The 26,571-nt window shown below is 38.7% G+C and overlaps 1 protein-coding gene across 3 annotated transcripts in view; it reads right to left on the reverse strand.

Annotated features, from left to right (window-relative positions):
* EML4 (EMAP like 4) overlaps positions 1-26,571 on the reverse strand; it is a 135,031-nt gene that overhangs the window by 89,628 nt on the left and 18,832 nt on the right. The window contains exon 1 of one of the 3 annotated variants that reach the window (XM_072409790.1): positions 3,627-3,850. The exons of the other annotated variants lie outside the window; for them this stretch is intronic. Coding sequence (XP_072265891.1) covers positions 3,627-3,651 — 25 coding nt within the window. The 5' untranslated portion in view covers positions 3,652-3,850. Of the gene's footprint in view, positions 1-3,626; positions 3,851-26,571 lie in introns of those variants that run through there. 3 annotated transcript variants of the gene reach the window in all.

The following is a 26,571-nucleotide window of genomic DNA, read 5'->3' on the forward strand; positions in this document are numbered from 1 at the left end:
AAAAAAAAAAACTTAAGTTGTGCTTTGGCTAGACTTGTTAAAAATAAACACTTTGTCTGCTTAAAACTGCTGACAAACTTCACAATTTAGTAAGACTTAAACACTGAACTTATTAATGACAGCTTTAGGGAAACAGTCACAACTGGACTTACACAGGAATCTGAATATTTCATCATTACAACTCTGCCAGCTCATTTATCATTGTAATATAGTTTCCCTTCTTTATCTTTGCTTACTTTGTGCATTTTAAGAGTGTTAAGGTCAGCCGCTGCCTGTCAACTGCCTGAGCTCATACATTGCACAGAAGACAATGAAAACAAAGCAGCTGACGGAAGCAACTGTCATACTTCAGGTGACCTCCGACCCTTCAAATGCCCCTGGAATGGACGGTCACATATTTCAATCATGACGCGTTCCTTAAAAGCTGCCAGTTAGTTCTTGAGTGAACAGGAAACAAACAAGGTGAATTTGCCAAGTGAATTCGGGAACCAGAAGAGACTCATAGCAGTCTTTCTGACTTACAAACCACAACGTGCAATTCGGACTTTTAAAGTTGCATGGGTTACTGCTGGATTGATGAGCATTCAGTCCATCTACAATTACTCCTTGCAGGGACAACCTATGAAATATATGTGAGGATGGTGCATATTAGAAAGCCAACAAATCCCAAACTCCACTCCCTACCCCACTAACATGATAATGGCAGAAATAGACACAATATACACAAACACAAACCTGCATGTATGGATGTTGCAGTCATGAGGGAACAATAACATTCGCAGTTTTAGATGGTTTTATATTTGGAACTAGTAGTAAGAAGAGAACCCCGAAAAGGTAAGTACACATTTCCAACAAAACCATATTTTCTCACAACCCTAAGCCCTTCTCATCAAATTCCAATAGATCAGTAAACACTTGAATACTTAAAGGGGTCATCATCTAGCCTATAGAGGGTCCGAGAACTGCTAAAGTCCTCCAACTTCCTCCATTAGCAGGCCTGCACAGAGAAAATAATGGCCATGGAAGTCTCCATCTCTAACTCATATGTCAAGAAAGGCCAGTATTCTGTATGGTAGGACCTGGAGGTTGTACAGTGAGACTGAGCTAGAGCATTAAACTGCCAAGACTGAGCACTGAAAATTGGTTCTAGTTTAAATAACAGACTAATAGGAAACTACTTTCAACAAATGGTGATCAGGTAGGTTTTATTTACAGAAAGGGCAGGCGATGTCCCTTCTGCAATATTGTTTTTATCTGCCTGATTGCTGCCCAGCTGTCAAATTTCAATGAGCTATGCATTTAATCCCATGCCAGGATCAACTGCCCTGGAGTTACTTCATCCCAAGCCAGCCAATCAAGATGGCCAAAGACTTATTTTAGGAAGAAAGGGACCACCAAAATGACAGTGCCTTGGGATGGAATAGGGACAGGTGGGTATTGAGGGTTTAGTTCTGCTTTAGGACTTATTCCCCCTGCCTGTGATATTGAATATAATATAATGTAGGCAGGATGAATGGGCAAACAACTTTATTTTACAAAATGTATTCTCCCCACATTCTGGATTTTAGTATATTGCCCAGTCAAATTATAATCATTTTATCATATCATCATATATCATATATTAAATACGACAACACAATGCATGTAAACATGCATGCAAGTTGCAGTATACCTTTGGGTGAACGAGCTCTTCGAATTTCATTATTAATTTTAAAGGGATGTATGATAATATATGATAGGTATGCATAATACAAAATAATTTTTTTAGCTCAGCAAATGTAACACTGATTAAACTTAGCCGCAAAAACTACTTATAGAAAAAAAATCTAAAAGCTGAAAAACTGCACAAGTGAGCTCCACGTGGAATAAGCAGAAGTGCACTAAACAGCACACGACTAAGCTCTGCCTCCGATATCTGATGAGGCCTAACACATATCCTGGAACACTCCCAACTATGGCCACAGGGTGCACTGGGAAAAAAACTCTTAAAGAAGCCCTAACATACACAATAAAGAAAAAACTGTTACAACGTTGGTAAAAAAAAAATATATTCCAGAATATTAAATTGCACTGTAATGCCTTTACTAATGTTACTTTTGGTGTGACATTGTTCAAGTGACTTCTGACAACAAAGGGCATTTTGGGATTACAATCATGGGCCATCTGGTGATAAAGACTTTATTTGTTGCATGCTGTCTGATCCCTGGTAATTTCCAGGTGACCATTAGTAGGCTGACCTTCAGGAATAAATATTAATACTTACACATGAGGACAGAAACATGGTGATGGTGTTGCAGAGATATAATGAAGGACTATGGAGGTAAAGCTGCAAGGGAAATACAATATTTAGGCAAGTGCACCATTTCTGCACTCCAGTATCTAAAGCTTTTCTTTTTTTGGAAAATGAAATCCAGATGTAGGTAAGTTTTAACAGGCCTCTGGACAGTGAAAGAAATCAATGCAAACACACGTCTTTACTACATGTAGAAATTAAATCTTGTCACACGTGTGTGAAAAACATTCACATGCCTGAACAAGATTATGCCCAATGCAGCAATTACTGGCTGGTTGGAGTAACACATCTCATCTTTATAAGGTCCGGTCAGGGACAGTACATATATATATATATATATATATATATATATATATATAGTAAAGTAATAGTTACAGTTATTCATCCCCATAAGCTGCACCATCACCATCATCAAATGCAATCACATCAACAGCCAAATACCCAAAGCATTGTAACGTGCAGGATCTTAGCATAGAACAGCGTGATCTATGATTCGCACATTTTTGTTTGATGATTGAAAGGGGACCCTAACTTGGACCGGTCTAACCTAAGAAAACACTTGTGTACGACTAGAATCAGCAAGGAAATTTTTTCCCGTTCGAGCAAATTTGTGTTGTTTTGCCTTCCTCTGGATCAACTATATCTATAGGGTTTTATACCTGGGATATGTTTATTTCCCTAGTGGGTGAACTTGATGGACGTACGTCTTTTTTCAACCTGACTATGTAACAATATACAATACAGAATTGTGCAATATCACATCTACACGACTGCCCACACTTACAAACTGTACAGAAGCGTGTTCTACCAGTAACACAACAGCCACATAAGTGTTAGGAAAATGATCTTTTCGAATACAAGCATATGTTAAGAGCTTTGTGTTACATCTGTAAAGGTGAATGGGCACATGTTCTGAGAGAAACATGGAGATGCTATGCCGAGCTGTTCTTAGCAGCCTTGGATGTCATGCTGGCCTTCTTGGGTTTGTAATATAAATTTATGTCCTAGGAGAGCAATTCTGCATGAATGTTCTAGGTCATTTATCTAGAAAGTAGTGCAGCCAAAGACAGCCAGGCAGCAAGCTTTTCCGGAGGTCAGCAACAGCAACCCTGTATTCCTTTCATAACAACTTGCTATTATAATCTGGAACACAACTCCGTAACAATAATTCAATTTACAAGACATTTTTATAAATTATGCCATGGCAAAGAGTAACTCTGTAATTATACACTACAAAGTAAAAGTATAATTAACAGAAAATGCCTGAAATCCTCTAAAAATATCATTTGTGTTAACACACGAGGAGAAAGCATGAGAACTGAAATTTACTCACTGCAGACTGTCATTGCAGAATCCATTCAAGCTGCAATAGCTCAAGAAAGGACAAATCCCCTTGTGTTTATTCCTTTAAGTGTTACGTGTCTACTGGTGCTTTTTCTCTGCAAAACCTTAAAACTTAGCATCCGCCAAGGCTAAAAATAAGGCTTTCTTAAAGATGTACTCCTGTCTCCCGGACGTTCATCTGTGAAGGAGCAAAAGCCTGCTCTGAGCAAAGGTTAGATTTGAATAATTGAAACTACAAACTAGAGGCGTGACTCGAGAAACCTGACGGGTTTATCACATGATCACTGGGCAAACACTGCTTCCTGAACTCAAATCCGTCTTAAAGGAACACTCCAACATGCCCAGGCTGGGCTAGTAAAAGTAAAACCAATGCAGGATTTATTCTCTAGAATAAAGGTAATCAAAATATATTTATACACAGGTATTAACCAGCAAACATCCAAAAAACTGCAAACATCTGTTGCAAATCAGAGTGCCTCTCATTTAGCAAAGTATATACAATTTTTGGGTATTGGCAACCCTGTAATTCCATTTCTGGGAATTGAAGTAAGACAGTCCTGCCAAGGCCTGGGGGCAGGTAAATCAGCCCCACTTACAAGTTACATTCTTGTTTTCTGTTTCAGTTTTTAGTACAGCAACTATTGTGAGTTCAGCTTTAAGTAGAAAAAAGTGCAAAATAATCTTTTTTTTATTATTGTATCAAATTTTAGATCCTTAGAAGTATACATTCTATCATTCTAAGTATCACTATTGCAACTGAAGTTAATGCAGTAATGTTACCTTTATATTATGTATAGATCCAATTTTATATAATTTTATTATTACATAGTTGAAAAATAATGACAATTTATCCACTTAACTCATAGGAGGCCTTTTGCTCCCTTAGTCTGAAAGCTGTGACTGTCTTTTGGCAACTCTGTTCTACCTTTTAGAATTTGTAGTCAACCCAATTATTATGCATTTTTTTTGTGCCTTTGATTTATTAGGTAATTTGGATATACTTCATTTTTACTAGGCTTTTATTAGGAAGAAATTAAAAAAAAAGCAAATTCCTGGTTATTTTCCCTAAAATAAAATCAACAAAGTACGCAGATTATAAAATATCGCATGGAGGAATGGTAAATAGTAGAGGAGAACTCATGCAATTTAGGCTACATACACACGTCAGATGATTCTTGTCCAATTCTCGCCTCAGGGCTGATATCGGACGAGAATCTGGTGTTTGTACAGCGGCCATCCTATGTTGTTCATGGATCCATCCTGGCAGATCCACGAATGGCAGAAGATGAACGACCTCAAGGCAAGTGAAGGGGAGAGAGCACAGCGGGGTGCTGCTAACTCGTTCTCCCCTGTCCCCTCTCCATACAGCAAAACCGAGCTGTATGTACAGAGCTCGTTCATTCATTCTTCGGTCTTTTGTCGTTGGAAACGATCGTGAAAGATCCTTTCCAACTACAAAAATCTAACGTTAGTCTTACTCTCGGAGAGCTTGATTCCCCTTTCAATGTTACACAGTGATGCACACAAAATAAATGTGGAATAAAAAAAATTGGTTTGTGGGGTGCAAAATGTTAGGATAACATTCAAACAGGATCAGGTATCAAGGACCTAAATTAGTATGATGGTGCCTTTGTCAAAGGTTTGCATTCACTTACGTGAAAATTTCATGCTTGTGCAACAAACATAAATCAGGATCATCATTGCTGCGACCTTGGGAATTTTTTTAGGATTTACATTTTAAAAGTTTTAGCTCCTGGGCTTGATATTGAACCCAAAATATCACTACAAGCCACCAGAACTCACAGGAGCCGGTAAGTCCAGGAACTGTAATAATATGGTGATAGGATAAACAGCCAATGTGCCCTTTTTTACAATTGAACTCTGAATCAAAGACGTTAGTTACGGCAGGAACCCAAGGTATGACTGTCATTATATCACATTTGATTTTTGGAGGGGAGAGTGGAATGGATCATAGGTTTATTTTTAGTTTATCTCAGCCAAGCAACTGACATTTTCAGGAAAACCAAAATGACGGTTTTCTAACAGTGTTTCTCAATCGGGATTCCTCCAGGGGTTTCTAGGGGTTTCCAGAGCAATGAGCAATTTGTACCTCCAATTTCTGTTTAATTGACACTAATGATATTTTTGGCTGTGGGGGTAACATTAAATTGACCCTAAAGGTACAGATTGCTCATTGCTCTAGGAACCCCTGGCAACCTTTGGAGGAACCCTGGTTGTGAAACACTGAACTAATGATTAAGTACATGTGTTTTAATTTTTTTTAGGTAAAAAATCTCTGTACCTCATAAATCTAAATGTTGAGGTCCTAGCGGGCAATTATTGACATTAAATATTTCTCTGACACGAAAGTTTTGCCCGACGTTTGTGATGCATTAGTAAAAATGCCATCCACTAGATGAAAGATACGATTCCCGTACTAGTCTAAGCATGCAAAACTCATACAGAATGCAGCAAAGTGCATTAAACTGTCATGTTTACATTCTTTAATGTTAATATAACTCATAATGTTGGCTCCTCGTGCTGAAATGTTATCAATGTATGCAAAAAAAAAAAAAAAAGCTTTTGTGAAAGATAATTTATCATGCCTCCTTCTGCAGGTAAAATAAAACTTTCTGCAGCTAATTACCAGGATCTCTTTTTTTTTTTGTTTGCAGGCACTTCACTGAAGGACATGAAATGCTCTGCACATTTTTTGGGCTGTAGCAGGAAGTTAAAGCCGGGCTGGACAGATCCCAGGAGCCATGCACACAATGCATCTAATACATTACAGTATTTGGAGTATTTTCCATCACTGTCTATATAATTAGGTTTTCCAGCTCTTACCAGGACCTACTTCCTGCTGAGGAGTGTGTTCATTTGTTCAATGCTGAATTACCGGCGACTACTTCCAACCTGCTAAACTGACTGCAAAAACTACAATAAGCAGCCTTTACTGGACTAAACATGTAACAAGGTTCCTATATCACAAAAATGTGGGTTCATCTCACTGCTGCTTCTCTATTGTCAGCTCATTCACAGGCTGATTTGGTTCCATGATAGTCTAGGCTCAGATAAAGTAGAGTGAATAAAAGTCAACATAAGAGGACAACTAGTGGTCAAAAAGTAGTACTACACAGACAGCTCTGGGCTGAAGCTGAATACTGCAGCTAAGGCAGCTCTTCGGGGCAGGGTTCTCTCCTCCTGTATCTCTGTCTGTATTAGTCTGTCATATGCAATCCCTATTCAATGTACAGCGCTGCGTAATATGTTGGTGCTATATAAATCCTGTTTAATAATATTATTATTAATAATAATATTAATAATAATAAAAGGCAGCTTTTCATCTTTTAATGAGCTATTCATATTTAACTAAATTTTTGGTTGGAGTTCTGTTCTGCTTTATGTCTGGCATTGTAATACTCCAAAAATCAAGTACCTAAGCCAGCCTTTTAAGGAGTTCTCCCATGTTGAAAAGGTCGAGAAATAACTTTCAGGTCTTACAAAACCTATTCTATAATACTATATCCACAGCTCACAGTATATTAGTACGGTAGTGAGTGGGAAGAATTCCCTTTACACTGATGACCATTAGGAAAAATGTCACCCTTACAGATAACCAAAAAGATGAGGTAGGCATACCTTGGAGGCACAAAGTCCTCATTGCTCAAAGAACCCCTAGCAAACTCTAAAGGAACCCTGGGCTGGGAAACTCTTTTCTAAGCAGTAACTATTATGTATATACATAATGGACACATGTAAAAATCAGAGTGTACATTTTCTGCAAATGTACCAACCACTATGTTTTAAGGGCCCTCTTAACTGGATGTAAAATGAGTGTTTGTTTTAGCAATCAATTATACAACATAGTGGTTTTTAAATTTAAGGTGAACCGGTATCCAGATCATGCACACTTAAGTATTTACATATTCTGAGCAAGCAGTTAAGGCACTTTGATACAAGCGCTCCTTCATTTCTTTATCTTTAAGCATTGTGGAAACAATTAAGTAGGATTTAAACTCTCCATGAAAAATTAGATTGTTCTTTTAGATACATTTTAAGTTCCAGATGAACTTTTTCCCCTATAAACCAATGTAAGCTCTTCGGGGCAGGGTCCTCTCCTCCTGTGTCACTGTCTGTATATGTCTGTAATTTGCAACCTCTATTTAATGTACAGTGCTGCGTAACATGTTGGCGCTATATAAATACTGTATAATATTATTATTAAAGTTTTTTTTCTAATTTTGTTTCCTGTCCCTCACAGAACTTCCCTGAAAATCCAGGGAGCACACATACAGGCATCATCCCAAGCTCTGACATCAGGGCTGCATGCCCCAAGAGCACATGCATGGCGACACATTACACTGCACATGCGCAGGGAGCATACTACAACATATATAGATATTTTCTGCTGGTCTTCTACTGCATGCATCGATCTTTCAGATATTTTCTGCTGACACTGTACAGAGTTCAGAAATATCCTCTCCTCCTGCCACTTCCAGAAGTGCCTGAGCAGAAAATGCATATGTTGCTCCTTTTTCAGATTGGAGTATTTGTCTTTGTTGGACATATCTTTCATCAATACTTGTAAAGAATTTAGGAGATTTTACCCAAACAAGTAAAAAGGCATCCAAAAAAAAAATCCAGCATTCAGCACATGGTGGAAAGTTTTAGCTAAAACTGCTGTAAGTGCAAGAGTTTGCCGTCTCTTTAAATATTGTGGAAATAAAATGTCATTTAATTACACATTCCAGGTAATTATACTGAACGGCACAAAGGCCAGACTGCATATCAGATTTTTAATGAACATCTTGGGTTAAATAAACATCTTCCTATTTGGTTGCAGTTTAATATTTCTGCTTAACTAGGTCTGGATGTTTTCTTTTCCAGGACTGATTCCCATTACATTAAACAGTGTTGGCCTCTGCCCTTTCTCACTCCTAAAATGATGGGGAAGAATGAAACAAGAAAGGTAATGAATATTGTTTACAAGCCTTAGGGCAAATTTACTTGCAATAGATTTATGAAAGAACTCTAAGTCCAATTTATATCAAATGGCCGATCCAATACCACCCAAATATAAACCTGGGACTCTGTTGCAGAATGTAGTCACTAAAGCCAAAGTGCCGCTTTATCACTCAGTGCATTATACCCGAAATTCTTTTAGCTCCTGCAATTACCAGAGGAGCAAAACAATAAAGGAAGCATAAGTATATTTGTGAAGATGTTGGAGAATTTAATCATACCCATTTATTTGCTCTAATTCAATTCTTTACAGTGCAATCATTTTCCTCATCAAACAGAGGTAGGGCGATCTCACTGCTTGGGATAAGCTAGCAGATATTTTTATCTCCTCCAAAATCTGCCAGAAATGTGTCACACAAAACAAATACAGACATCTTTTGATTATAATTTGTTGATAAGTGAGGTGTAAAGCTATACTCGTGGCATACTGTGTACGCCAGGTCCTTTACCTGCTAATACATTGGCAGCACAATCCAGGACACAATGTTCAGTCTGGAAACAGCTCTAAGACCTTCCGGCAATCCCAACCCTTATAAAAGGGTAGCTTAATATTTAAAAATTTATATGCCTCAAAGGATAAGAGCTGTTTTATTGTGAACAGACCTTGCATCTCTCCTAGGCTTTGTAGTTAAAAGTTTGATATAAGCCATTAGTCTGCCTGCAAAAGATCCAACCAACCCAATGTTCTGATCCTGTATCAGTAATGGGCACCAGCACCAAGCCCCAGATGGATTAGTCCAAGAGAACCCTGCAACTATGCCTGCAGCTTAGTGCATCACCAGATTTAGGGGAAAACTAAAAATGCCATAGACCGTAAACATCATGCTGGCTCACTGCAGAGGGATATGCCGCACAGGATGCACACTAAGCATAATGCATGTTTTACTCAAATGAAGCTGTGGCAACATTTAAGAATATATGTTAAACTACATGCAAAAGATAAAAATTGCTGTGTATTCTGGAGTATTGGAGCTCTTTCTGGCTACACTTTCCATTTCAAACTTGCGTGTGAAAGGTCTGAGATGTCAAGGTCTGCTGCTACAGAGACACCACTGTGGTGTTTGTACATTCTGTGTTTATTAAGGTAATGATTTCCTCCTACAATCCTAAATTTGCAGGTATTGTAAAGAACTACCATGCAGAATGGACAAAGTATATGGTGGCATTGGGAAAATTAAAGTGGCTAGATTCTTTTTTGTCGTAAAAGAAACAAATATTTGTTTTTACCATTACTACAACTGGAGAAAAATAGACATTAGTATGGTATTGAATCCAGAAATGTTTTAGGCCGGGTGCAAAGAAATTGTAGGGGGTGGCAGCCCATGTATTGTGATCCAACTCTTCAGTAATCACCCAAAAACAGCCGAGTGGTTACTGAAAAGTGCCGGGTTGAAAAAGGGCTAGGGAGAACACTGGACACAATGAGCAACTCAATGAACTCAAACAAGGACTCAACTACCAGTAGCATGCTAGCTGGGCACCACAAAGTATAGAATGCTGCTTATAAAGTTCATAAAATCATCAAAAATAATTGGCAAATGTAGAAAACCAAAACCATTCAATAATTCTTTACCACAATTCCCAGATACATAACATCACGAAAACAGCAGGCGGTGTTAGCACATGGTGACGTGGCCGAAATCAGTCTGGTGATATGAAGCAACGTAATAGAACAACTGTAAAACAGACTATCTATACTAATAAAGAATTAGTGTCATAGCATTTAGAACCTTCAAACAGGAGCTAAAGAGAATTTTTGTAAAAGACAGTACACGTTGAAGCACCTAAAGCCTAATTTCATGTGGGACAAGAAGACACATAAATGGTATGTGTGCATTCTAAGATATTGTATTGTTCAGCCTTTCCCAACCTCTTTAGCATTGGGGGACCCTTGGCAATACTTTCAGGTCTTTGGGGAACCCTTTCTACAATTACTAAATCCACAGCTCACAGTATATTAGCATGGTGATCAGCGGAAAGAATGTCACCCTTACAGATAGCCAAAAAGACCATTGGTGGCACCTAAAATGACCAAGATCCTCATTGCTCCCTTCTGGAGGAAACCTGGTTGAAAAACCCGGTGTAGTTTGTTGAGGTTAAAAAAAATATTTAATATCTTTTACAAAAAATAGACACAAGTTCTTATTTGTTGCAGCAAAAGAATTCCTTTTCATTTGGAGAAGAGTAAGTGCTAACTTCAAGCACACTTTTCCGAGCTCCTCAGTCACACATTTGACACGCTTGTAGAACAGGTGTGTGACACAGGCAAAGCAAATTCGAGCAGATAACATCTCCACATCCCTGCACCGTATCTAGTGTTAAATCTCCGCTGTCATGGTTTTCCACAGCTCGAAATCTTATCCAGTAGTAAGATGGTGTTACATTTGGCACCAACCTCTGGCCAAGTCCAAAGCCAATATTTTCAGACAAGTAGTTTAGCTAATATATTTTTTTCTCTCCCATCTTTTCCAAGAAGACATAGCTCAGCTAGCAGAAAAAAATCACATTAAGCAAGATGACCTAAACAAAATTAGTGGAGGCTCTGAGATATTGATTTATATTAATGCATCCACGAGGGAACTGCGAGTAAAGGAAATAAAAAAAAGACGGGACTTACGGGCAAAGTCTGACTCAGGAATCCTATACTGGCTGCAACCAGAGAGGATTGAAAGCAGCAGAAACTGATGCCAGACAAAAGGTAAGGAATTTTGATGATGTGGTAGGTATTTTTTACGCAAAAAACAGCCCTTTTGTGTAATAAAAGAAAAGCTGATGGTTTGTGAACACAGATAGGCTCTAGAATACATCAATGAATAGTGAAAAAAAGAACCAAATGTGTACCAAGCACTATCCGGGGCACAAGCAGGAGGCAGCGTGAACTCTCAAAGGACCTGGAACTATATACCAGTTTTGCTATATAGTTTTAATTCTTCCTATATGTTCTTGCTGTTCCTGCACAGATAATAAAGCTCTGTGTTCAACCCAGAATTTTTTTTCAGCTGGGTGGAAAGAAGTTATAGGTGGGTGGCAGCCCCTGTACTGAGACCCAACTTTTCAATAACCACCCAAAAGTAGCCGGGTGGTTACTGAGAAGTGTCGGGTGCTGCGCCCAGATAAAAGGGGCTGGGGAGAACACTGAAGCTGGACATAAACATTGGAACTTCGTGTCAACTTCTACCGCTGTCGGGCCAAATCCAAACTGATTGCAAGTAAAGCAATCTACAGATCAAATTATGGTTCAGTTAAAAAACGAAGCAAGTAATGTTTTCATCAAAAGTAATCAGATGTCCCATGTTTCAATGGCTCAAATCCTAAATCCTAAATCCTTGAAGACCATCAAAACCTTTGTGTTATGTCTTTGATTGTTGCACAGATTTTAGAAAAAGAGGAATCCAAAGTATAATCAAAATTGCAACATTTATGGCAAACACAAGCCTTATCCAAGCACAGAACTGCTTTGTTAGAAAACATTTCTGGTTGAGGTTTATCATTGCTATCATAGTAGTGTTCATGGCAATAAAAATGGTACAATGGCATCAGTATGACAGCGCTTCCCAATTCAGCTATAGCTCATGTAAGAACTGAAATAAAACTTGTCATGGAGCGTCTCAAGCCAACGTTTGCTGCCAATTGCTGGAGTCTTCTCATGGCTGGCCTTTTTCACAGCAGCCTTGTGCTTCTCCAAACCACTCAAAAAATATTGTTTCCAACATTTACTTTAGTCCCCTTCCAGACCACAACACAAAAAGTTGCCATCACTTTAACTGACAACTTCCAAACCAAAATGAGTAGTCTTGGCTTGTCAGTTTGAGGCTCCCTGCAAGTTATTACTACAGACATGTTGGTTTCTATCAAATGGAAAATATTTTTAGATATTGAACTCAATCAGTAAACCTTTTTAGAAAAATTGTCTTCCATAAAAATGACACCTCTGGCCAACCTAATACAACTTGTGAGAAAAGCAGATCATTTTTGTGTGGACTCCAAAACCTTCACAGCAAATGCAAAGCTATAAAAAAAGTATAAAGAAGTAATTTCAATCAAATTCATATGGAATTTAAATCCCTTTTGATGGGTCATACAACATAGTGGACCTGTGTTTCTCGACCTTTTTAACATGAGGGAACTCTTTAAATAACTTTCAGGTCTAAGGGAACCCCTTCTATAATTAAGGCATATTAGTGTGGGGGGGTCAGTAGGAAGAATGTCTTACATTGCTGACTAGTGGGAAGAACGTCACCATTACTGATAGCCAAAAAGATCATTGGTGTCAACTAAACTGACCTGCAAGGGAGAAATTTCTCATTGCTCAAGGAACCCCTAGGAACCTCTGGAGGAACCCTAGTTGAGAAATATATGAATAAATAATATAAGAATAAATTGGGGAAGGGTTATCAGATAAAGCAGTTTCAAATCAGGAACAAAGTTTGTTTTTATTGCAGCGCTCAGAAATTTGAACTTATGCAATAATTCTTATGGTTGCCCATATGCCATCCTAAAGGAACTGTTACATTCCTTATACTCTATAGAATTATTTGGAGCCGATAAAGGTGGAGCGTACACAGGCCGTGGTCTATAAGAACTATTTTTATTCCATGCCAGGAAGCAGACATGCAGCATGAGGGTTCTATCCTCCTACTCTATCTTGAGGTTGTTTTATTGGTTGTTATACTAATATGTGCTGTCTAATATATATGTTTCCCCCGAAACCAGGCCGGGACTTAGAGGAGCCACACAGTTCTGTGCAGTGCTGTGCTCTGCATCTAATGCAAACAAAGGAACAATGACATAGTTAGAGGGAAATGGGAAAAAGTCTGTGACCTTTGAGCTGTGCATCAACTGGAAATCAAGCCAAGACTCCATTAACAACCTTAAATCCTGCTCCAAAGCCTCTAAAAGAACCCATTGAAAAGGGATAAGAAACAGTTTTGAAAGCATAAAATGTTACTTTCAGAATATTTGCAGATTTGTTTTATATAAAACTGAAATAGGCAGCTTTTTTTTAAGCCCAATTTAACATTTTGTTTGTAGAGTTATGGAATGAATTCTTGATAGAATGTCTACACTTCCTAGCTTTAGTATAATTTTGGTATAAAAATTTTAAATCATTACTCCAAAATGCACAAACCATAACTTCTACATCAATCCAAGCAACAATTACAATATATTTAGAACACCATAACACTGCACTCTATGGACATTATAATCAATGGGTCACAAACAAACATGAAATAGGAGTTCCACTTGCTGATGCTATTACTCCAGTTATTTAACCTCATGCCTTGGGATTTGCAAGATGATGGGGGTGGAAATCTGGAGCATTTCACCTTTTACACTTTTTGTAAATGTTGAGGACCCAGTGAGCAGCGAGGATCTGCTACTATCAAAGAGACACAAAGATGTGGACAAGGAAAAAAATGAAATACTACTGGTTTACTTGAAATCAATTTGGACAGCATCGGAGATTGACTAAAGGATCCAATGTGTATGTCCAGCTTCATCATCTTTCCATGAACAGCAAGTACATCTAGGAAGAATAAAACTATAAACCCTGGGAAGTTTTTGCAAGAACTGGTGACTTCAGGGTAAATGCCAATATACATGGCAATACCAGAAGTATTTGCACAATACGGAGAGGGAGAAGGGGTTCCAGGATTTTTGGTACAAATGGTGGAAATTTATTCCTCCCATTCCATAGCATGATGGCAAATTTAGCAGTTATACAGGGCTTTGACATTTGAATAGCAATGTAGCAAGGAGATCAAACTGCCTGGAAACCCCCAAAATCCTGATTGCAACTTCAGACCTGCTATGTGTAATCCAGTCCTCTATAAGGCAATGAAAATAAAGTCTGTGTGGCTTATAGAAAGTCTGCCACTAGCTGAACTCAGGGTGATGCTACAAAGTAAGACCTGGCATACCACAAGCATCTCCCCGGGGTCATGACAGAAACTGAAATAAGCACAAGTCATTCTGCAACAGAATGTACAGCATCTCCTGTGACATTTGCCGGAATTGCATTAGTGTCATTGTGAGGGAGAAGCTTTTAAAAGCCTGTGTAGTGTTCATTATATTCAATACAAGAAATGATAAACTCAGCATTCATATTAAAATGACAGAGCTGGGAGTATGGATCTTTTCATAGGAGTCAATCTGGATTCAATATAAGCTGGCTGTTACTGGTAAAAATAGCAGCTTCTATAGAGAACAATGCAAGCTGTAACCTTTCCAATTTGGAGCTCTTCCAATGAGCACGGTGTACAAAGCAAAGAGCACTGCATGGAAGGAGTGCACAATGTATTTTCACATTATGCCCAGCACGGAAACATAATAAATGCTTGTTTAGGAAAAGCAGAAAAAGGTGCACAGCCACTCAATACCTTTCAAAGGAAACCGGACAATATCAGAAATACTGAAGAGCAATAGAGAGAGGGAGAGAGAGAGAGCGCAAGAGAATTTTACCTGTTTCGACTTACATACAAATACAAATTAAGAACAAAGCTACAGTCCCTATCTTGTATGTAACCTGGGGACTACCTGTATACAAATTAAAAAAAAAAAAAAAAAAATATGACACACACACACACACACACACACACACACATGCATATGTATGATCTACAAGAGACCTGGTTTTAATCTTCTGAAAACAGGAAGCACTTATAGGTCTTGTCACTCTCCCAGCCTGTGACTGGACCTTGAAAGAAGAACCAGTAGACTAAGCTCACCTCTCTGTCACTTTTCTTTCTTCTCATACCAGCATCTTCCTTATAAACATTGTAGCGCATAGGAGTAGATCCTAATTCTGCAAACTCCTTTCCAAATGTAATCTCTACTGTACAGGAAATGTAAGAAGTTGACATTTAAAAAATGTAGTTACTTACACTGTTAAATTTTAACATTTATCTAATTATGTAAACTCACTCACTATCACAAATGCCCCCTCCGATTGTGTGCAGCTTCCCCCAGGTCTTCTGGGCAGGGTCCTCTCCTCCTCCTGTGTCATTGTTTTATCGGTCTGTCTGGCAACCCCTATTTAAATGTACAGCGCTGCATAATATGTTGACGCTTTATAAATACTATTGCCTATTATTAATAATATTAATATATGAATACAGAGCTGCATTTATTTGTTATTTTGTATCCACCTGAAGTTTCAACATTAACTTTCAGCAGGGCACCAGCCTATACTTTCTAGTTGTGAACTCCATGATATCTCCAATGTACCTCCAAAGCAGCCATGCAGGAGTTCATTCGGTCGTAGGAAGCACAGGAGAAGCTGGGATTGTCAGATATCTTGGCAACCAACGCTGAGCTTTTTTGAAGCGATTTTGACATTTCAGTGGAGTGATTGGACAAGTAAGAATGCTTATTGCAAAAAGGACATTACCCATCCCTTTCTGCAATAAAGTCCTGGGCGATCACAATATTTAAAATGTATCTTTAGTTCTGCTTCAACAATATTTGAAAAGCCTGTTTGATGTATAGCAGACAGGCAGATGCCCCATCAATGGCCCTTTTGGTAAAGACTGCAAAAGGTACAGAGAAGCAGCTCCATCTGTCTCTTCTCCATTTACAAGGTCTGCCCAAACATTCACCAACTAGTTTTTTTTTTTTTTTTTTTTTTTTTATGGAATACAATTACCGTACAAAATCTGTACATTTCTTGTTTAGTATTAAACTGTAAAGATTTTTCTATAATGATCGTGCCTGAGTCTTTGCATCTCTCTCAAACCCAACCTAAATAGAGCTGTTTAATAAGGTGCCATATACAGTATTTAACCAAATACAGAGATAAAATAAACGGTTTTAGGTTTACACTGTGAATTCCAGTGGGGGCCCGGTTTATTTGGACAGACATGTTAACTTTATGGTTCAGTTCATAGGCGGTCTCACCAAGGTGTAAAAAGCTTCTGCACACATAGGATACAGAATTCCATTCATTGACTGGACAAAGAAGGGAGGAGAGGCTGCTATACAATCATCAAAACATGGAATTCAAGGCTAAATTAGAGCAAAACTGCAGCTTAGAAATGTTTACAGATCACTCTGCTGTGACGAATATTACTTATTAAACTAAATTAAAAAGCCAAGTTTTAAAAATTAACTTTGGGCATACAGCTAAATACACTTCTCAAATTCACATAAATACAATCATTTACTTGTAAAAAGAATTAAAGGATTTGTAATTCTGTTCAGCTGTCTTTTTGATGAAGGCACCTCTGCCAGACAGGCCCTAAAGTAAACACATTATTATAATAAAAGTTACTGAAGGTAAAAGGAGGTACTTAGCCATGTCCACATACAGCTTTAAAGATTAACTTCAAGAACATATAAAGCCCTGTAGAGATGGACGTCACAGAATTGTCACTGAAAACAATCTTTTGTGATGGTTTCTAGTGACCAAAGAATGGAGGAATGATACATTTTTAAAGTTTTCAACCAGGGTTCCTCCAGAGGTTGCTGGGTTTTTTTTTTGATAAATGAGCAGTTTGTGCCTCTCCGTTCAGGGACAGTAATGATCTTTTTGGTATCCCAAAGGCCAGCAATGTAAGGCTTGGCGCACACATGCAATTATTGGAAAGGATCTTTCACGATCCTTTCAAACAACAACAAAAGACTGCAGGGTGCATGAACGAGCGCTGTACACACAGCGCTGTTCTTCTCTATGGAGAGGGTAGAGGGAGAACGATGGAGCAGCACCCCGCTGCACTCTCTCCCCTTCACTTCCATTACGATCATTTGTTGTTTGTGAATCCGCCAGGACGGTCATTGGAACAGCGGACAACAAGCGCTGTAGACACGCCAGATTCCCATCCAATATCAGCCCTGAGGCGATTTAACAGACGAGAATCATCTGACGTGTGTACGTAGCCTAAGAATCATTTCTCCTACTGACCACCACACTAATGTACTGTGAGCTGTGGACATAGTAATTATAGAAGGGGTTCTCTGAAGACCTGAAAGGGATTTCAAGGATTCCCCCATGTTAAAGAGGAACTAAACTAAAAAGTACCCCATAACAACAAAAATATACTTACCTTCAATCCCGCAGGGTAGTCCAATCCATGCGGAGGTCTGATCTATCAGGTCCTGCATCATCCCAGCATCTGTCTTCAGGGCCAGTGCTCCGGGCGCCGCCATCTTCTTCCAGCTTCTTCTTCCTACGTCACCCAACCCAGGCTCGAGATCGGGTGACGTAGATGGGGGAAAAAACTTGCCCATCTCACTGCGCATGTGTGAGATCAGAATTTTTTTTTTCCTTTTGACATAAGGGCTCCTTCTCTACATGCCTGAGATGCTTGGGCATGCGCAGAAGGAGCACCCAAGAGCCTTCCAGGATACATGACGTAGGTATCCCCGGAGGCTCTGCGCTCCCATTCATTCTCAATCACCTAAAAGGGGTGTTGCACTTAAAAAAGACTAAAAAAGTCTACCCTTTTATGTACCGTGAACATTTTGAGTTTAGGTATGCTTCAAGAAGGTTGAGAAACACCACATTGGCACTTTACCAGCTGGATTTCTTTTTTACTGACTGGTTTTCAAACCCATCAAGCTGTTTCTTTAAAGTACACTGGTCTGCTTTCAGGCACTGCCAGAATGAAAGCTGTCAACCATTATTTGTCTTATTCTGTAAAATGTGATCATAAACAAATTCGCCTATTTTCTTGTTCTCAAAAATGTTAAAGTCCTTCTGTAAACAAATTAACTGCGAGTCACATCTGCTTTCCCTCACAGACATAAAAGGCAGGAACACAAACCATGTGTGCCGCCGAGGCGTCCACCATTACCCTGCCATCAGAAGTGATGAAGAGGACAAGTTTGTCCAGGCGAGGATACAGAAAGACTTTCCTGTTCCATGATAGGGCATTTTGTCTTCACGCCTATTGCAGAATGAGCAGCTAGGAAGGAGGAGGACAAGGGTAATATTGTGTTTTTTGTTTGGCAGATGGATCCGCTCACACTTTCCCAGGAATGTCATTACAATAAACTCTAGCACAGTGGAAATGGAGCACTGGCCGGGCTTATATACAATTTTTGTTCAAACTATTCTGAAATGGATACAAGCTAAACTTCACTAGTATGCATGATCAGTAGGACAGCGTGGCAGCAGGCATTTATAAAAGGGAGGTCAGCAATGTCGGCCACCGTTCCTCAAGCATAAGTTTTCTTTAACATATATAGGCGAATCAAGAAAATTTGCCACTACAAACTTTCACTTTTTTTATTTTCCACTTGAATCCCCAACTATTCTGTCCTTTTTAATGCCCCATTGACCATCAAGCCTACAACATAAATCATTATACATAGGAGTAGTTGTGTTAAACTGGTCGAAACAAGGACAAGATGTACCCAAATGCAGTCTATTCTTGACAAAGCAAACGAAAGCCATTGTCTGGAAAATGTTATATTTGTGCATTTAAACTAACTGCTGTTTGGCTATTTGTATTGGTTAAATTCTTCTCATTGACCAGCAATGTAAGGGACATCCTTTCCACTGACCACCATGCTATTATTGTACTGTAGGTTGTGGATAAAGAAATTATAGCCAGGGGTCTCTTAAGACCTTAAATTTATTTTAAGAGTTCCCTCATGTTAAAAAGGTCAAGAAAGGCTGGGGGAAAAAAAAGTTTGACACTGCACCGTCCACATGGCCTCTCCTTCACAGACTCCTCAATATGGATGAAGAAGTTTAAGTTGTGACATTCATCAGTCTGAGTGCTCAGGAAGTCTCGGCTAAAGGATTTTGGATGCTAAAAAGTAAACACGCTCTTAAGCTTAAAAGCTTCTGCGCACCATAATATTGAGTAGAATTTATTACATCCCAGCATTAGCTATGAAGAAAATAATTTAATCATTTTAAAAAACGCTTAATAAGAAAACCTCTGGCGGTGGCCCACGGTGCTATTATAGTAAATGTGAATCCGTGTCTTACTACTTCTGTGTCGGAGATTGCACAAGCATGTCATGTCATGTAAGACACACCTGTAAACTGATCACCCGTCATAATCTCTTATCTGCTAGACATAAAACCAAGTCTATGTAGGTATATGATGACCCAGAATCCCACAGGCCGATCATCTTATTTTACAGGTAACAGCTGCTAAAATATAAACTGATGCTCCATGTAGGAACCTGGCCAAGCTGAGCTTGTGATCCTTAACTCCTGAAATTCCATATGGAAAACCACAAAAAGGAATATGCAGCACTTAAAAGCTGAAACAAAAACCCTGCAGATATGAAATTGAACAAAATCAGCATAAAATTCCATGCTGGCACTTTGCCCGTTGGATAGTGAGCTTGTTTCCTTACGCTCCAGTATAACAAAGCTGGAACATTTCCACAAGCCGGGTTGTCAATGTGCAACCATAATTTATAGGGGGCATAAAAGTTCTTCCACTGGTTTAATATGAACAGGTTTGGGCTACTGAGCTCTGTAAAATGTCTTTTTCATGGATGTATTCATTCCAGATGGCTGGGGGTATGCCGGGACCGTATACTGAGCTGTGAATGTGCATCTCAGTATACATTTCTGAAGAGATTGCCAAGAGGACAATTTATTCTGCAGAAGGGAGAGTACTTGTTTATTTGAAACTACATTAATCCAAGACTACCCTGTCCACAAAAAGATAACCTTGCTGTGTCAGTGTTCTCCCCAGTCCCTTTTAGCTGGGCGCACCACCCAGGTGTTTTTGGGTAATGAGTTGAGACACAATACAGGCGCTGCTACCTACCTAGAGCTTTATCCCACCCAGTTTAAAAAAAATTCAATGGAGAATACCGTGCGCAGTCTAACTGCAGAACACACATACAAAGTTGTTACCCTGCTGAAATTAAAAAAAAAAAAACTTTTTTCTAAGGGAGGACAAAACTAATTGTGATTGACCGAATTCTGCATGTAATTGATTATTTAGCTCATAATTACACTACAAGAAATAAAATTCCAGATCCAAATCTTAGCTAACAGCTGCTTCAGAAAAATTTTGTTTCGAAGAGCCTCATGCTTACAAATTCTACAAAATACCTACAATGCACGAATGTAAAAGCAGCACTCGCGTGCCAAGTAAAGCAGCAATAATGATGTGTGCAGCATCAGATGCGGCTAATGTTTTTATTTCATTTTCAGTTCCACCCTAGAAATGAAACAATCAGAAAGAAAAACTTTTTGGGGGAATTTAGCTATTACCATAATAAGCCAGATGTTAGGTGCCCAACCCTAAATTTATTTTTTATGAACTTTAAAGAAAACCTGTCATGAGAGAAATATGTATGATGCCATTGCAGACCTTTCCTTCAGATGATTGGGCTGAAATTTCCTGCACAATGTAGTTCAAGCATGGCAACTCACAATCACGCCTGGAAGGGTAAAGTGTTCTGCATGCATTAAGTTGGGCACAGTTGTGTGCATCTGCGGGAAGTAGCCTTGTTTCAGGAAAGCTTTACAAAAATGCATATAAAAAATATAATAAAAGATGCATTCCAGTGAAAGCCATCACAAAGTGCCAACACCACATTATTTTATAGAATTGCACATAAAAAAGGGCTTTTTTAACCTTCAAATAAAGTTCTAAAAGGGCACGTGTATGACTATCTGAACAAGAACCAAATCCAGTTACTATGTGATGCACAAGACTCAAAAAACTTTCTTCACTTTCCCTGGCTGAGCAAAATCCTCTTTTCTGTTTCACATGCTCCCCTTGCCAGACACTGCAGATTACAGTGGGAGTGTTTCAGTAAGTGGGCTAGTCTGGATGTAGCCAGGGGCTAAATGATAAGCTTGAAAGTCAGGAGTGGCAATGTCGATAGCCACATTCCATGAACATTGTTCATCTTATTCTAGTACAAACAGGCACATCCTAAATGAGGGGCAACTCTGCTCTGAATTCTGGAGCAGTGCAGGAACATTGCCACCTGATCACAAGAAACTGCATTTAGTGTACTGCAATGCCAGGATAAGCAGGTATTTGTGGGACACTGCAGGGTGACTATGTAAGATGTACTTATAATTGTGCAACGAAGGACATACTTTTTAAAGTGGAACAAAGTGATCAGGCAGGGCAATATTGCCTGTTCCTTTCTACAATAAACACTCTTACCTGCCTGATCGCCCTGAGGAATTATACCAGCTTCCCCTGTGCTTACCAGGACTAAATGAGGCCCCGGGTGCAGGCGTACGTCCTCCTGGACCAACCAGTCAAGATGAATAGAATTGTATCCACGAAGAGAAGAAACAAGGGGATGACAGTGTCCTGCTATGCAATGGAAAAAGATGATTATTGCAGGGTCTAGTTCCACTTTAAGGTGAAGCCACAGTTCTACTTCAACTTGTGCAAGAGCTCAGAGGACTGTTTATGTTCCAAGACATTATCTGTGACCAACACTTGTCAGACTGCATGCTAAGAAGATCTTGCCATAGATTACCAGAGACCTAATGAGAAAATAATGCAAACACCTTTCCCAATATCCACTGCATGCCAGATGACAGATAAGACACTAATTCAATCGGGAGTCAGAAATTGGGTGTTAATGAGCTGAGGGCTGTATATACCAAAACAGGTCACCTCTGTAAGAGCAGATTTTACCAACTCTATTTTTTCTTCACCTATTGAACAGCTGTCAGACAACTATATTTGAAAAGTTGTTGTAATAGCATTCTGGTGACAGGTTTCCTTTATTGCCCAATTTAAAAACTATGACCTTTTATTAACGTTAGCAATTTAATCCATGAAAATAAAATTAAAAAAAAAAGGGGGAAAGTTGAATTATTCTCCCATCTGGAACTATTCAGAAAGCATCTGTGCTCATTTTTTTTCCAGCAGAGGAATTTTGTAACTTAATATCTGCCTTCCCTATATTTTATTAGGACAGCTACAATAGAAACCTTGCTGCAGGGCAGAGGATAAGAGGAAAGGAATTGTATCAATTGACTTACGTTGACAAGAATCAAATAGGTTGCCTTCGAGAAATTTGGTAAGGAAATTGTTATATCAACAATCACTTTATAATAAATCTTTTAAAAAGGCTTTTATATAATAAATAGATTTAAACTCCTGACATTACCCTGGACGACTTCTCAATAGGAAGATTTTACCTGCTTTCCCGATATCCTAAAACAAAATCAAAAGTGATGGTGACTTCTACAACAGTAAAGATTTTTTGTGAGAACACCTCTATGCAAGAAAGGGAATTAAATGGTGAAATGCTATTGCTATACGGGAAACATGGCATCATTAACAATAAAATGTTCACCAAGTTTAAAAACAAAAAAAATTGAAAGAGATTACAGACACCAAATACCTTCCTGAGCACAGGACCGAAGGTAACCTTCCCACTTAGCCCACATGAGCTATCACAATGTTCTCCCCAGCCCATTTTATCTGGGCAAACCACCCTGCAAATTATAGTAACCACCCAGCTGATTTTGGGTGCTTACTGAAAAGTATGGTCACAATACAAGGGCACTTGAAAGTTGGGCATTATACAAAGACAATGGCATTTTAAATGATGGAACAAAGTATAGGCAGTGGTAGAAAAGTGACAGAATTGTAGGGAATACTGGATGCCTATGGCGGCAGCAACACTAAATTTGTCATGTGTTGCACTGTCCACCACGCTACACCTCTCCGGGGAGAGCATGTATAAACAGGCATGAATTGCCTATGCCCATCTGGAGGTGTCTAAGTAAATACTAATTTTGTGGATGTATTTAAAGCTGAACTCAGACAACTACAAATGTAGTTGTATTCGAAATCCAAGCAGTGCAAGTAGCTAAAATTTCATCTGCTATCCCTCTTTTTGCTGCCCCAGCAGAATTTAGAGCAAGAAGCAGCAAAATAAGCTTCAAATATTCACTTTATGTGCTGCCAAAGGAGCATGCGGATAGGTGGAAAAAATAGAGAACAAAGATGGAGAAGTTGAGCTGCTTCTTTAATTGTCCAGTCACAGGTTGGGGCCAAGAGAAAGAGATATGATTCTGACCCATCATTCACCTCCAAAGACTAGGGATATTTTGTGGTGCTCAAGTACTGCGAACTGAATTGAAAGGGGATATTGTAGCAAAATATTAATCTAATATTCTTTTTTTTGGTTGCAAATTATAAAGCCACAATGAAAGGTTTGTGGGACAAGATGAAGGGGCTTCTCAGTACCAAGGAAGCAAATTATCATATAGCCCTACACAACCTGTCCAAGAACAACAAAAAATAGAGCAAAGAATCAGGGAAAACTTGCCGTAAATTCTCCTTGCAATCCGAAAAAAATGTTTCTCTGGGGATTTTATTTGCAGATAGCAAACTGCAAAGAAGAACTCAGGATAAAAATAAAGCCACTTGGCAGGCTCTCATCCTATATGAGTATAAATGCATAATGTTTATGAGAGACGAGATGATCTAGAAGACACTGGATGAACCTGCAAATAAAAAGCGGACAATGTCTCTAAATAACATCAGTGCACATTAGAAATCTGCTGACACAGCACAAGTTTGCCAGAATACACTCCAGTGTCTGACATGTACAAGGTATGGGCTTGTCCAGAAATTCACTCCTACATGTTCATTGCCAAGCTTTGTTTTAGATTTGCGTTTTATATAGCGTAGTTTATATCGTTACAACGGAGAATACTTAGCTCATAGGTAGTGTAATGCACCTGGCTGGTGGCCAGTGCTCTAAGTTATAAACATTTCACTCATTGCTTTATTACAATATGTGCGAGAGAATAATAAAAAGGGAAGCTTTTGTGCCGTAACACAAACTGAACTCTTACAACTGCATTAGAATGTGCTCAATGACAACAGTTACCCTATACACCATTACCAGTCCGAGTTCCATACATACCCCGATGCACAATTATAGTAATTAGAACAACGGCTGGGACTAAGCCCAAAATTACTTTGTGTATACTCTGGACAAAATTGCCTAAAGCTTGACTCCAGGAAGAAATAAAAGACACACATTAAAGCAGCTTGGTGTCCACTGCTGCATTTCTTTTTGTCAAAAGTGCAAATAAAATTTTAATTTGACGCTAGCTTCTTGCAATCCTCTATACAGAAGCACTAGGTGAGCCACATGTAAATGTACGCACTCATAGGAGGACAGTGCAAAGAAATTACCTCCGTCACTAGTAGTATTATTCATATGGAAAGAGGATTCCACTAAAGAACCAAAACGGGTATAGAAAAATGGGACTCTAACTAGCCATACCATCAATAAACAAATGAAAAAAAGAAGCAACAATCTTTATTTTGAACAAATTAAAATAAGACAAACATAATATGACAAATGTTGCACATGAATATGTAAAGAACCTTAGAGTGTTATAACAAATATCACCCCTATAAAGATAATCCCTTTTAAAGGCACATCTGGAGGGGTTTAACATTCGACGCATTTTGCAGGACTGCTTTATCAGGAATGAATTAAGGGTCTAAACATGAAAAAATATATCACAAATTAATCATATGAATGATATAAGAATCAAGAGTTAATTCAATAATAATTATGTATCAGTTTCAGATGTCAAGTTAATATCAAATATTAAGTCAAATCAATAAAACTTACTGATACATTTCTTGTAATTAAAGGAAACTTGGTTGTGAATATTGAACACAGCACCACATGTAAAAAAAAAAATGTATTCCTGAACTGTAACAAAAAAATGTGTCATCTATTGGGTGTGTGTATTTCGTGTGTGTGTGTGTGTGTGTGTGTGTGTGTGTGTGTGTAGAAAAAAATCATTTGTATTAAAATTAAACTTGTTATGCGATTTCTGTTCTTTGGTCTCTTTTATGTGTTTGACTTTACTTGATGGTTTTCCTTCCTTTAAGCGTACCTAAACTCAGATTTTTTCACTTTACATAAAAGGGTAGACAACCCATTTATTTAAAGTAAAAATTATTTTTGAATGGGAGTGCAAAGCCTCCTGGGATACCTACGTCACACATCCTAGGAGGCTCTTGGCTGCTTCTGCTGCCCTTTCATCGATAAAAAACATTTCTGATCTCATGTGAGATTGGCAGTTTTTTTCCCAATCTAGGTCACCCAATCTGGCACCTGTGCAGTGCAAGATCTGGTGAAGTAGGAAGAAGAACCCAGAAGAGAGAAGAAGATGTCGGTGCCTGGCGTTTCCTCTGAGCAGGGCCGAAGACAGATACTGGGACAACGCGGGACCTGATGAAAGAAACCTGCCGACAGATAGACCGATCTGCGGGATTGAAGGTGTGATTTCTTTTTTGTTTTGGGTTTACTTCCGCTTTAATGTATGTTGTCCTGCATTAGCACCCACATCAGCACAGCATTCTGGTGTTAACTGGGCCTAGTGATATCAATAGATTTCAGCCTAGTTAATTCAGCTTCAGTTAATATTCCTAAAGAGTAAAGAAGCCAAATGGACAAGGTATGAATAAGTTTCAATGAACAAATGAGCAAGAAAAAAATAAACTGGAGTCAATTAAGCCAGACGTTTGGATTTTACTCTGAGGATCACCAAGTATTTATTTGCAGAAATTGGGTTTAAAGCGGGATTAAACCAACAATTACTTGTCTTTCCCCATTTTCCCTGGATGGGATCTTCAGCAAACCTGACTGGCCGTGCCAAGATGATGTAACTCCCGCGCAGACGTTTGGGAGTTCATCCATTCCTGGCACGAACAAGGGAAGCTGGGACTGCAGGTTTACCCTGGCAACCAATGCTAAGATGCGAATTTGAAGCTGCAACATATGTGAGGATCATGGATTGCATAAAACTTTTACCATTTTATTAGCATTAGCTGTCTTGTCAGTTAATTGCATGCACAGCTCAGGCAGTTATCGCCATTAACTTTCTGCAATAACCACCTGCCTGAATTGTTACAAGTGGGACTATAATTTTAATTATGCTAAATCAGATTTTTTTTACTTTATTATTTGGTATAGTT

Source organism: Pyxicephalus adspersus, chromosome 4 (genome assembly GCF_032062135.1).
Source record: "Pyxicephalus adspersus chromosome 4, UCB_Pads_2.0, whole genome shotgun sequence".
In the NCBI taxonomy this organism is placed as follows: Eukaryota; Metazoa; Chordata; class Amphibia; order Anura; family Pyxicephalidae; genus Pyxicephalus; species Pyxicephalus adspersus.